A 13374-nucleotide genomic window follows, 5' to 3' on the forward strand; every position below is an offset into this window, starting at 1 on the left:
ACTTCACACTCATTTATGTCCCACAAGCTACTTCAAGTGTTACAAGTCCAGAAAAATTCTGAGGACCAGAAAGAACTGCAAATATTTTGGAAACTCGTTCTCTTCTTGAAACAGAAACTGGTAGTTAATTATCCATTGTGTATTGACAGGTAATTAATAAGCACCTGTCATGTTAGTAGAAGAACAGTCAGTTCTGGTTGCTATAAGAACACTGAGAACTTCAGCAAATTATTAATACTAGAATTAAGGTTAATATATCTGCTCTGAACAGACTAAATCTTTTCATCACAAACTTCTTTTTCCACATTCCTTTTCTGTTTCAGGGCGTTGCAAGTTACAGTGCTACACACAATTCCATTGTTCCAGCTCTCCCATTGAGTTTGCCTATTTTAAGGCATAATGAGAAAATTACACAAATTCCTAATCAGTGCAGCCTGTTGGAGGTTTCTGGAAAAGCTGTTCATTTTTGTGGACACCTAGTTTCTACTAACAATTTGAAACGGTGAATGTCAAGTATGAGAGCATCAAGAAAATTCATAGGTCATGTACATCCAGTTATATGAAAACACATATTACTACAGCTCAGTACTGATCTTGCTTTCAGTTTCATCTTGCAGGTTTTCACCCTCTTCTGCCATCATGTGTCAGCTGAAGCATTATATGAAATACAGGAGAAATAAATCACACTAGTAATTCAGTGAAAAAGAAATAGCTTACTAAATATTTCCCATGCTAATGGGCAATGCCACCAAACTGAAAATGTAAGTGAATAGAGGGTCATGTTATGCTTGAACATTTTCAGAGACAGCCAAATGTATATAATTTCTATTAATGACATATTAATTTGCCAACGGTGACACAAACATGAAGGGTTTACAATTATTGCAGATTATTTCCTTTTTCATTTCTTGTGTCTTCTTGGCCTAAGACAGAGGTTTTCAGTTCAGAAAAGGGTGTTTACTTGGTTAGCTTGAACTATGTTTGAACTTCACACTTAGTGTATATATTCTCTCTTGACAGTGGAATAATATATTCCATGGTAGATATACTAATGTGATTATAATATTTTGATTTTTTTAAAAAATCTATATAATAGATAGCAAGATTCAGATTTTAGGGAATTAAACCTGATATTTTACACACTAGCAATTTTGTTAAATTATACTGCACTTTTGTAAAAATAGAATTAAGTCATCTAAAATTACCCCTTGAAACACAAGTTTTAGGCAATGTAGATTTTAAACTTGTTATTAATTTGTTTCCACTGTTCTTATACTTAAATGAAGACTTCTGTGGCTACTGCTTTGTCAATATCATCTACTAGTTTCATAAAATACTACCCATGTTCTGCTCTCACTGGCAGAGAAATACTGTATCTGCCTTTTAGATGAATAATGACTAAGGTCTTCCACAAACTGGTAAATATTTCAGGGGACGTAAACATGCCTTCATTTTAACTTGATCACATTTTTAAAATCCATATACATGTGTGGTAGTACTACCTGTCTGAAGATACTTCAGCTGATAATATCGGAGAGATACAGCCGGTGAGCTGTTTTTTCACCTGCAATACGTAAAAGAACAGATTCATATTCACGTAGGATGGTTGACTCTCCCCTGATATCGTATTCTTGGACAGCTTCCAGGTCAGACAGGGTGCCAAAGCAGTGGTCATAAAACTTAGCAGGTTGTAAAGTCATTTAATTAAGAGCTCAAACACAGAAGAATGGGCTTAACTATTCATGGGAACATATTTTACAACAATCTTAAACCTACTCTAATTTCCCTGGCTACAAACACCCACAGCCATCAGCTGCTAAGTTTTAGCATCTGCACTACGACATCTCACTCTTTGCAAAGTAGAGAGACAGACTTACTGAGAGCTCAAGCTATGCTAGCTTTGGAGAGAGTAGCATTTGTTATGATAAATCTTTGATTGATTGCTTATGGCAGTTTAATTTTAGTGCAGTTACACCATGGACTGGTGAGAGAAGTTCTCTTTTCTGTTTATAATTTTCTAGCAAACTTGTAGTTCTTCCCTGCAGATCATTTAGAACTACATACTGATGTCATTCATCTTGGACAGTTACCTACTACTCAAATTATGTTCTTGTCCTAGAGTATTACCAATAAATTCAACGTGATTTTTTTCTCCTCATATTTTTTAGATTGCATAAATTTTAGCTAACCAATTCTTTTCAATCTCAAATATATTACAAAATGTCATTTCTGTTATAAAAGCTAATTGATAATGTGATTTGTTATGTTGCTGAGACATAATTCAGAAAGTTATTTTAAAGCCGTTGATACATGGAATAGCACTAACCATTTAATATTTCTTGTATGAATGGATACTGCATCAGGGAATGATGTGGTGCCATATAGATGAAATATTTTCTGAAGCTTTTATTCTTGTTGTTTGGGTTTGTGCCAATGCCTTTCTTGTATAGAGCTCATATACCCTCAGCTGTATATACTGTAATTTATACCTTGGTCATCAGTAGGAATTTTTCCTCCAAGTTGCTGAAAAATAAATAATATTTTAAAAATTAAAAGCTCACAGACAAATAATTCATGAGCATTCTCTAGAATACTTCAAGAAGTTGAAAAGTATTTTTTATTAAGATTATTTATGCAATAATTAGTACTAGGTCCCTTCTTTTTGAATGTTCTATTCGTATGTGCTTAATGAATGGTTTTACAAGATCAATTCAGCATTTCATCATGACTATTTCCATTGCAGTTGTTAGGGAGTAGCCTTTCTATACAATTATCATATGAAATCAACATTCCTCATTCAACTTTTTTACCTGGAACTGGAAATTTTGTTTCATTCATTTAATATTCAGTGTTGAAGAATGAAGACCTTCAGTATGGCACCTTGTATGACTATGCAACAACTTAGTTCTCCAAATCATTTGAAGCCAAGGAGACTCTTGGGAGTCCACTGTAGTGGGTTTACGTGGCAAGGTTTTGGTAGCAGGGGGCCATAGGGGTGGTTTCTGTGAGAAAGATCTAGAAGCTGCCCCATGTTTGGGAAGGGCCCCATTGTTTTCCAGAGCTGAGCCAATAAGCGATGTTGTTTTGCGCCTCTGTGAGAGCATATTTAAGACAGGAAAAAAACGCTGTGACACACAGCAGCCGGGAAAGTGAAGGGAGTGAGAGAACAGCCTTGCAGGTTCCAAGGTCAGTGTAGAAGGAGGGGGAGAGGTGCTCCAGGCGCCGGAGCAGAAGTCCCCTGCGGCCTGTGGTGAGGACCATGGTGAAGCAGGATGTCCCCCTGCAGCCCATGGAGTACCACAGTGGAGCAGGGTTCCATGCTGCAGCCCGCGGAGGAGACCACGGTGGAGCAGGTGGCCCTGCACCGACGGAGGCTGTCGCCTGTGGAAGACCCCTGCCAGAGCAGATTCCGGGCCGGACCTGTAGCCCATGGAGAGGAGCCCACGCAGGAGCAGGTGACCTGGCAGGAGCTGCTGCCCGTAGGGGAGCCAGGTTGGAGCAGTTTTCTCCTGAGGGATGGGCCCCATGGTATGGACCCATATCTGGAGCAGTTCTGGAAGAGCTGCTGCCTGTGGGAAGCCCACGCTGGATCAGTTCATCAAGGACTGTAACCCGTGGGTGGGACCCCACAGCACAGGGGACAAGAGTGACCAAGAAGGAGCGGCAGAGAAGAAGTGCTGTAGACTGACCATAACCCCCATTCCCCCGTTCCCCTGCGCCGCTCGGGGGGAGGAGGTGGAAGAGGGTGGAGGGAGGGGGAAGGTGCTTTTGTTTTCTTTCGTTTGTTTCTCACTTCTCTAGCTTGTTAGTAATGAGCAATAAATCTTACTATTTTCTTATGCTGAGTCTGTTTTGCCCATCACAATAATTATTGCGTGATTTTCTCGTCCTTATCTCAACCCTTGAGCCCTTTTCACATATTTTCTCCCCATTCCTCTTTGAGGAGGGGGAGTGAGAGAGCGGCTGTGGTGGAGCTCAGCTGCCCACTCGAGCGGAACCACGACATCCACTCACTACAAAATAAACATACTTCTCTTTGCTCCTATCAGGTTGCACACTCAGAAATTGGCTTTCATTGCCATCACCTGTTGACTCACTCTTTGGGGGAAAACTTGCTATTGTCTGCCCAGTTAGTTTGCTATGAGAGTGTCTCACAATTTTTTTTTCAGTCTTGAACCTTGGCTTGAACAAATATGACATTTACCCAGACCTTTGCACAGTCTGTTTGAAACCTGACAAGGTTGTCATTCCATGAGCACAGAAGATATCCCAGAGACTCTCTGTTTCTCTCTCTCTCTTTTTTTTTTTTCCACTCCCACTTTCTCCCCTAATTTGAGACTCCACCCAAGGTGTGGCTGCCTTGTAATTCTCAGCTGATGATCAAATGACTGAGCAATAAATGAAAATATTTCAATTTGTTCTGGTGAATACACTCTAAATTATCTGTCATGTGCCATTTTTTAGAACTTGGCTGGCTGACTGTAGAATTCTTAAGTGAAAACTATTACACCTCTGCAAAAACTTCAAAATTGCATAAAATATTCTTGTGTGTGTGATCAAAGAAGTAAATTTGACTTATTTAGCTTCATATACTCTGGGACTCTTTAGACATCTTACAATAAATTTAACTCAAAGTGGATTCTTTTTATGTTTACTAATTAAAACTCATTTTGTCCTCACAAAGGACTCCTTCTGCTTAAATTCTCAATCATAATGTGAAGAATACATATCTAAAAGCATTATATATATATAATAGAAATATATATAAAATATATAATAATATTTAAATATATAAATAATGTGTATATATTATGCTTTTAGATGCATACTCAGATCAGGATATGAAACAGATTGTTTTACAGTGTTGTTTCTCAACAGGTTTTTTTGTTGTTTCTCAACAGTTTTTTGTTGTTGTTGGTTGTTTTTTTTTTGCTTAGCTTCATTCACATTTACAGTCTTTAATAGATCAGCATTCTGAACTCTAAAATTTTATCAGCTGGACTGCTGAGTCCTTCCTTTATATAAGATGCAGTTTCTTAGCCTTCTTTGTTAAATTGCCTTGTAAGCTTACAAAGAAATACAAAAGACATTAATTTGCCTATGCTCTTTTTCTTTCAAAATCATTCCAAACTCTTCTATACATCTTTTCCGGAAGTGACTTATTACTTCTTACCATCAGGAAATTTAATTATGTCATGGCACACTGCTAGAAACATATAATGGAAGGTAAGATATCATTTCCAGTACTAATTCCTGAAGCAATGAACCAGATATCTCCTACTGTCACTGTATGAATATCCACTGTTACCACCTAAAATACAGTTTATCATCTCACATCCTTAGTCTTACTACCATTAATGATTTTACTGACAGGTATTTAGCAAAGCAGTACAGAAAATATTCTCCTAATAACCATGGCAATTTGGTTATGAATACACTCCATGGTCCTAAGTAAATTATTATTTTAATGCCTCAGAAATACCAATCAGATATTATGTATAAATGCATGCCGCCAACTTTTACAATGCTTAATCAGCATAGATTGCAGATTTGTAGGGATTCCACCAGTTTCTCTGATTAGTATTTCCAATATCTTACTCCCAACAAGTAAAGCTTACAGGTCTGAAGTTTCCTGGATAAGGCCATCACTCTTTATCAGTGCTTTCTGATAAAGTAATGCTGTCAGACTGTAAAGAAATTTTTGGTCATACTTATTCATCTTTCTGACAGAGATTGTTGCAATGTAGTTAGGGATAAAGTATCAAATATAAACGAGAATATTTTTTTGGAGTAAAACACTTTAATGTATTGTTGTTTCCTTCAGTTTCATAAATAAAGTCACAGTACTAAACTATCAAATATGCCTATTGTACTTAGATATCAATGATCCTTCTAACCTTAGCAGTCTTACAGTTTTTATCCTGGATTACTTTCAAAGAACATCACCGTCATTTCTAAAGCATTGAAAGTTTTCTGGACTTCAATATTTATGAAATGCAATATTTCAAGAATGTGGAAATTAATACAAGTTCATTAAAACTATCATGTAGCAAGGCAGACTAGCTTCATGATTCCTACTGAATGTAGCACTTTTTAAAAAGCCTTTCTTATTACAGAAAAACAGTAAAAGAAAGCCAGTATTACAGGTCAAAAATGCCATTAGCAATAGGGAAACACAATTTCATAACAAACAATTTATTGGAAAAAGCTGTGGAAAAAGTAAACTGAAGACATTAACAGTTTAGTGTACATTTGCTATACTGAACAACAGGTGCAACCATTTGCTTCTTCAACTTCAAAAACACTTGAAATTCCCAAATGCTGTGCATGGGATTTTAAACAGGCAGCTAAGCAATGGTGACGCAATGAAAAGGTACCTGTCAAGATTTAAAATAAATAAACAAATAAATAAATAGTCCTAGTTTCAGCTGGGATAGAATTAATTTTCTTCATAGGGGCTGGTATGTGCCATGGTTTGGATTTAGGATGAGAATAATGCTGATATCGTACTGATGTTTAAGTTGTTGCAGAGCAGTGCTTACACTAAGCCAAGGGCTTTTCAGCTTCTCCCACTGCCCTGCTAGTGAGGAGGCTGGGGGTGCACAAGGAGCAGAGAGAGGACAGAGCCAGAACAGCTGACCCCAAATGGCCAAAGGGATATCCCGTATCTTGTGGTGTCATGTGGGACAATAAAACTGGAAAGGCTGTCTGGAGGGGCTGCTGTTTCTTGGGAACTGTGTGAGATTTGGTTTGCTGATTGTGCAAAACTGCATGATGTATCGCTTTTGTTGTTTGTTTTTTGTTCATTTTCTTATTTTTTTTCCTTTTTATTAAACTGTCCTTATCTCCACCCATGAATTTCTGTACTGTTCTTTCCAATTTTCTCTCCCATCTCACTGGAGGGTCTGGAGTGAGTGAACAGCTGTGTGGCGTTTAGCTGCCTGCCCACTTGAGCACAATTCTCTTTTTCTCTTTTTTTTTTTTTTTTCTCATTTTTTTTTTTAGCTTGTATTGTTACCAAATGCCCAGACATATGCCTTTCAAAATATTTGTCCCATGCTTAAATAAAGAATGAAGTTACATATAGAGTGAATAACAAGGATTAGGGAACACAGTTGACAGAGAAGCTGTGATTCATATAAGGTTATCTAATTAAATTGTTAGAACAAGGAAGAAGGAAGTACAAAGTTGTATTATATTGTGTACATAAAAGAAGCATCTCACAAGTCATGAGTTTGTAATTAATGTCTATATAGCCCTGTGACTCTTATCAGGTTTTAATTAACTATAGCACAGCAGGAATGCTAAGAACAGTATATTTTCAGTGCTATTTTCATACTCAGTCAGGAACATAAAAAATCATAGGAAACAGGCATCACCATCTTACTAGAAAAACTAAAATGTTTTTAGTTGCAATAATGATCATAGCTTTGTATTTTCTATACATACTACATAATTTTACATATATTTTTTTCCTGTTATCATTACAAATAAAGTTTTAAAGTATGTATTTTAAAAACATACTGCTGATTAACAGAACATACTACAAAATCTATGCATATAAAATGCTTATCTGGGATTTTGGGATAATTTAATATATCTTCATAAAAGGTACTTTAATGTTATTCAGAAAGCCTATGGGAAAATAAAGAAAGCAAAACTTTAATATTGCCCTATTTTCTACTTAAACTACAACTGCTGCTATACACAAAGTTAAAAATCAATTAACTCAGAATAAGGTGACAGTTAATTTTTCAGCTGATACATCTTCCATTTAAAAACAAAATACATCAAGGAAAAGTATTCCAAAATGGAAGCACTGACAGTGACAACATTCCAATGAAATTGGCATCAACACCCCAAAACGCTAGCCTGGTTTCCTTTAAGGTGTTGGTGCTAGTACTCACCAAGAATTTTTTTTTTCAATTTTTCAGTGGAATCTGAAGAAAATAGAAATATTAGTAATTCTTTAGAGGGATTCGCTAAGTTCGGAAAAGCTTAGAATACCAACTGACATCTCTAAAATTAGCGTTTTTTGATAATTTCATGACACTTATTCTAATATCAACCTGTTTATATCCAAAACCAAAATCAGTCAATCAGCATAACAGATGTTTTCTTAAGCTTACCTCTCCTTAGGCTATATAGAAGAGTATCTAGCACAATAATGTGAGATATGCCATATGTACGGTCTAGTGGTATTCATAGTATGAAAAGTCTGACACAAATTACAGAATAATTATGTTGGGCAAACCATATAACACACAATTAAAAAATGATGGATGAATGGCAGTTGAGGAAGTGTGAAAGTTCTGTTCTGTTTTGTCTCTAGGAGAACTGTGGGAGTCTTCATCCACTAAAAAAAATAAATTTTAAATATTGTTATTTCTGAATACGACTGAATATACGAATGAAGTGCAGTAACTTAACCACTTCTATTTGTTTAATACTTATGGTACTTTTCCATTCCTCTCTTTAGAGGAATGTACTCAGAAATCCTCCCCTCTCCAACAAGATGCCTGGTATAATTCTTCTCGTAGCATGCCCTTTACAATGAAGACTGTCTAATGAATGACTGCAGGCTCAACTTTTTGCATTCTATAATCTATACCCATAAAACTAATCTACCATGCACTGTGAAGCAAAATTATGCTGTTCATGTCATGTTCATGATGTAACTTTTGAGTCACACCATTTTTTTCATTTTATAACTGTTCAGTGGGGCATAAATTTTAGCTTTTGTTCAACTATGACAAAGTCTCCCCAAATTATTTAATACATGTGAAATACAGCTACTGCAATTGTAATATTAAATCAGTCATCTTTCCACTTTCAGTTCTTGTAAAAATATTCTCAAAACTGTCATAGCTCATTTTAAAGATTTTATCTATATCTGTAAACTGCCTATAAGTCTTCAGGTCTACCAGGTTCTCATTGTGTTAATGGGCAACGCAAAGCTTTTGTACAAAGCTTTTTAGTTCTTACTTTGAGCTGAATCCTTTTCCCCGTGAATCTTCCTTTTTTGAAGAGTATGGATGGTCTGACCAGTTGTTCTACCAATGTGCAACAAATCTGGAAAGAAGTAGGTTAGTTCCTGTCAGTTTTTACTGAAAGTTTTGAAAAACAAGAAAGTATCAAACATATATGGCCTGATGTCTTTACGTTTAAAAAACAATAACAACAAAAAAGGATACTATTAGAGATGTAGTTCTGTATAACTGAAGAGTTAGCTTCACTTTTTGTTTTCCTCACAGTTCATGCAACTATAGATTGTCAAGTCTTAGGTCACTGCTTCTCACCACAGAAATCCTATTCTTACCATATGACCATAAATAAATCCTCTACTAAAATTGATTTAAAGAGATTATTGTTCTATTTGAAAGATTAACCTGTCAACAACACAGGGTGTCCTGCATGCTGTTTACCTGTTCTGGAAACACCAGGTAAAATTTTACAAGGAGCAAAGACAGCGGAGAAAAGGGAGAAAAATAGATACACACACCCCATGAGTAATATAAATACAAACATTTGAAATAATGCATCTGTGGATAAAGAAGAATACAAATACTTACTCTCAAACAAAATTTCTAGCCTTTCTGCATTCTCTTGCAGGGTAGTGTACCACTGGTTGGCTATTATAGAACGAACACCAGTAAGGCTAAGAAGCATTACTGTTTCTGTTGGTCTCTCTATAGCAAACTGTAAAGAACTAAAAAAATAAAAAGTATGAGATCAATAAAATAAAAATGTAATTGAAATTCTGCATACTAATATATTAAAAATATAAATATATAACACTTTTTAACAGGAGAAGAAAGAGAATTTTATACGAATCTCAGCAAACTAAGAAAAATCCCAGAATCCATTTCTCTTGTATGTTAAGCATAAAATGCTTTCAAATATTTTGTACCATATCTTATGTTTAAAACAAGGAATTATAATAACTTTTTTATACCTCTTTTCATGATGCAATTTTATGTGGATTGCTCCCTGTCATTCTACTGCTTTGGGCATCAAATGAAATACGAATGGAAGAACATCACATTAACTTTTATAAAACAATGCAGAATACCCTTTATAAGAGAATCAAAATGCTGTGAAATGGATTAAAAGACATGTTTAGTTCAGCTTCTATTCTTAAAGGGAAAAAGAAAATATTGCAGGAACTGAAAGCTTGCTCATGTCATAAGCATGGCAGTAATATGGAGACTTAAAAAGCAATTCAGTTATTCTAAAATGACATCTCTAAAGAGGAATATTTAAATAAGTATCTTTGGCATTATTGTTTTAGTGCTTGGAGGGGAGTGATAGTCTGTAGGGCTGGAACTGAAGTAAATTAAAGGCTGAATCTTCTTTTTGATCTCTGCCTTTTATGGTAACTAAATCAGAAGATGATAACTAAAAATTTTTGTAATCTTTTTGGAAGATGCTGTCTGATTATCTATGGAGTTATGTGATTCAGTTTTAACTGAACATTATTCTAAACTTTCTGGAAACTGCTAGAATTAAACACATAAGTTCCAATGATAAATTTACCAATCTATTAAAATAACACTTCAGAAGTACAGAGCTAGAAAAAATAGCTTAAGAAACTGTGCTTTGTTTTGTTTTGTTTAATGGGAAAAAAGGATATTAAAACCAGGAGAGTTTTCAAACACTCAGATCTGTCTGTGTATAACATACCTTACACACAATTCATTTTAACTTACACATCACTGGATGGATTAAACAGTATTTTAAAGTTGTTTTTTTTTTTTTCTTTTTCATGAAGTGAATAATCATCAAAGTCAAGAGATATTTATGCAGCCCTAACAGGATCAGATATAGGATTTAATTGTCTACATTACAATGGCAGTCCCAATAAAGACATGAATAAAAATACATTTTTTCATGTTCTTTTTTTGGGAGTACAAATGGGTTATCTGAAATTTAGCATGGACTAAATAACTAATGAATAAAATCAGGACTCTAAAACTATCCTTGCTTTTAATACATTATAAGTTATTTGTTGAGCGCCATCCATTAAAATTCATAATGTACATAAAACAAAAGTTTGTGAGCCCTGTCACTTGTCAATTTAAAAGCAAGGAAAATACTGAAAATGCCTTCAAGTCTATGAAAGCCAGATGTGTAATATGAAAGATTGTGAAGAGGTCACTTAGCATCCCAAAATAATTTATTACATAAAACAGTCTGATTGTTAAACTATACAGCATAGGAAAACTTCAGAGGGACTCTTAATTATCTGTTAAAAAGAAGTTTTATATATTTAACTAGAACATCTTGAGAATCTTGAGCTGGGAGGTATGGGTAACATAACAACCTTTTTGTGACATTGTGTTGATTATTGCTCTGCAGCAGAGCATTCATTCTGTTTAGTCCTACGTAAAGAATGAAGCTGCAAGAGGCTAACTTCCCCCTTCAATGTAGATATGAGCCCTTCTATTTCCAGAAATAGATAAGAATATTTATAACTCAAAATTTTAACTTTGCTTTGAAATAAAAATAAATCTGCATTACTGTGAATTTTAACGAAATAAAGTTAATCTTACCTTTTGTAGATATCAGAATTGGCTATTCTTTGATAACTTTGTTTTGATTGTACCAGATCTAAAAGTATCATCAAATGGCACTCTGGAAAAAAAAAAATTGACACTAATAATAACGTCCATCGTAATAACTGTATATAAAACTGGCTTTTCTAAGTCAATGACTTACTAAGCTCAGTGTAAACAACTCATATAAAATTTATATTTCAGCCAAAAGAGTGTCATTAAGTAAAAGAACACCAATAAAGTCATTCTAATATTATTTAATGTAAATTTGATACACTTTTCCGTAATGTTTGATGGGCTTTTGTCCTGCATCACCTTAGTATAACTAACAACAAGGTCCATGTAACCATCTTATTACAGATAATGATTTATATGACTCAATTCAGTAGTTGCAAAATCTTGTAAAGTGGAGGTATGGAAATGTTATCTGACCATGTTAGAACCAAGTTACAGTTAAAACATTCTTTTTAAGCTATTTTCCTTAAAGGCCCCCAATGAAATAACTCAGAGTACTCTTAGATTAAAAAGCTTTCCCTAAAGATTTTTTGCTTGGTTTGCTTGGTTTGCTGCAGCTTAAACCTTTACTTAATTGTCGTATTTCACACAGATATCTGAGAAGAAAATTACCTTTTTGTTTGGAAAGCCTTTGATGTACTTGAGAACTACTATCAAGCTTCTCTTCAATATTTTAACCTTTTCTCCTAAAGTATATTTATATGCATCTATATGTATAAAAACACATATATATTTATTTGTACAACTATGCACACATATCTGCACTGTAGTTTTCTGACCACACTTGATCTCCACCAATAATTTATTCTAGTTTGTCAGTATTCTCCTCCAGACCTTTACAAAAGTAGAGCGTGAGATTAGTTAATTTATCTTGCCAATGACACTCCTGTATAGTTACCCCTATAACAGAACCCAGTCTTGTTTGATCCCTAGCAAGATGATGATGTTTAATTTGTGATTTATCTCCTGATTGTAATCTGTAGTATCTCCCCTCAGGCAGCCATTACCTAACTTGCTAATGTTTAACTGATTATTTCTACTTAAGCATAACTCCCTCTAGCCCTTCCTGAATTACATTCTGCTATTTATGCCCATAAAGCAAGGTTAATTTGCATTCTAATCTTGCTGCTGAACCACCTCTTTCTCAGGCTGGTCTCATATGCAATTTCAGCAAAGACATCTTCTATTTCATCACTCAAATGACCAACAAGAACATTTAATAATACTGGGTCCAAGTTAGGGCCCTCTTGAACCTCAGACACACGTCATACTTAATAATGAAAGTATTTCTAACATGAAGATCAGGATTACAATAGATTTAAATTCAGTCTGCAAGACAACAGTAATTTTATCAGCTAACAAGTTGTGTAGGTGATCAGAAAATAGAACAATCCTTTGAGGACAACATGAATACATTTAAAGTTGGTTTATTCCCCATTAAAGGAAAATAAGATGCTATGGAGAATTCATCTAGACATATTTTAAGTGCAAGTCCCAGGGTCAGGGTTATCGAAGTGTTTACAAACTTCCCCAGAATTTCTAGTCCTATCAATATCGGCCTACATGCATCTGAAATCTCATTTTAAAAAGTGACCAATATATATAGGAAGATATATTTTCTTGATTTCCAGCAATATTTTCTCATACACCTTTAAATCACTTTGAAAATCAAAGCTTTTTGAATCAGCTTCCTGGTACTTTTAGAACTTCACAATCCGATATGGATTGCAGTTCTTAATTTTATATCTCACCACAATATAGAAAGAAGCTAACATATCTCATACACCCTAATAACTTCAGCAAA

At 34.8% G+C, this 13374-nt stretch overlaps 1 protein-coding gene across 7 annotated transcripts in view; it reads right to left on the minus strand.

Moving 5' to 3' along the window:
- Positions 1-6179: 6179 nt before the first annotated feature.
- Positions 6180-13374, minus strand: part of CFAP46 (cilia and flagella associated protein 46) — a 77710-nt gene continuing 70515 nt past the window's right edge. For 5 of the 7 annotated variants that reach the window (XM_084524969.1, XM_084524966.1, XM_084524968.1 and 2 more), the window contains 4 exons: positions 11553-11634; positions 9573-9709; positions 8986-9072; positions 6180-8356 (listed from right to left, as the gene is read on the minus strand). In XM_084524969.1, coding sequence (XP_084381095.1) covers positions 8229-8356; positions 8986-9072; positions 9573-9709; positions 11553-11634 — 434 coding nt within the window. In that variant the 3' untranslated portion in view covers positions 6180-8228. Of the gene's footprint in view, positions 8357-8985; positions 9073-9572; positions 9710-9985; positions 10095-11552; positions 11635-13374 lie in introns of those variants that run through there. The other 2 variants (XM_084524971.1, XM_084524970.1) reach the window with 2 other exon arrangements.

Source organism: Aythya ferina (genome assembly GCF_964211825.1).
Source record: "Aythya ferina genome assembly, chromosome: 7".
Lineage (NCBI taxonomy): Eukaryota > Metazoa > Chordata > Aves > Anseriformes > Anatidae > Aythya > Aythya ferina.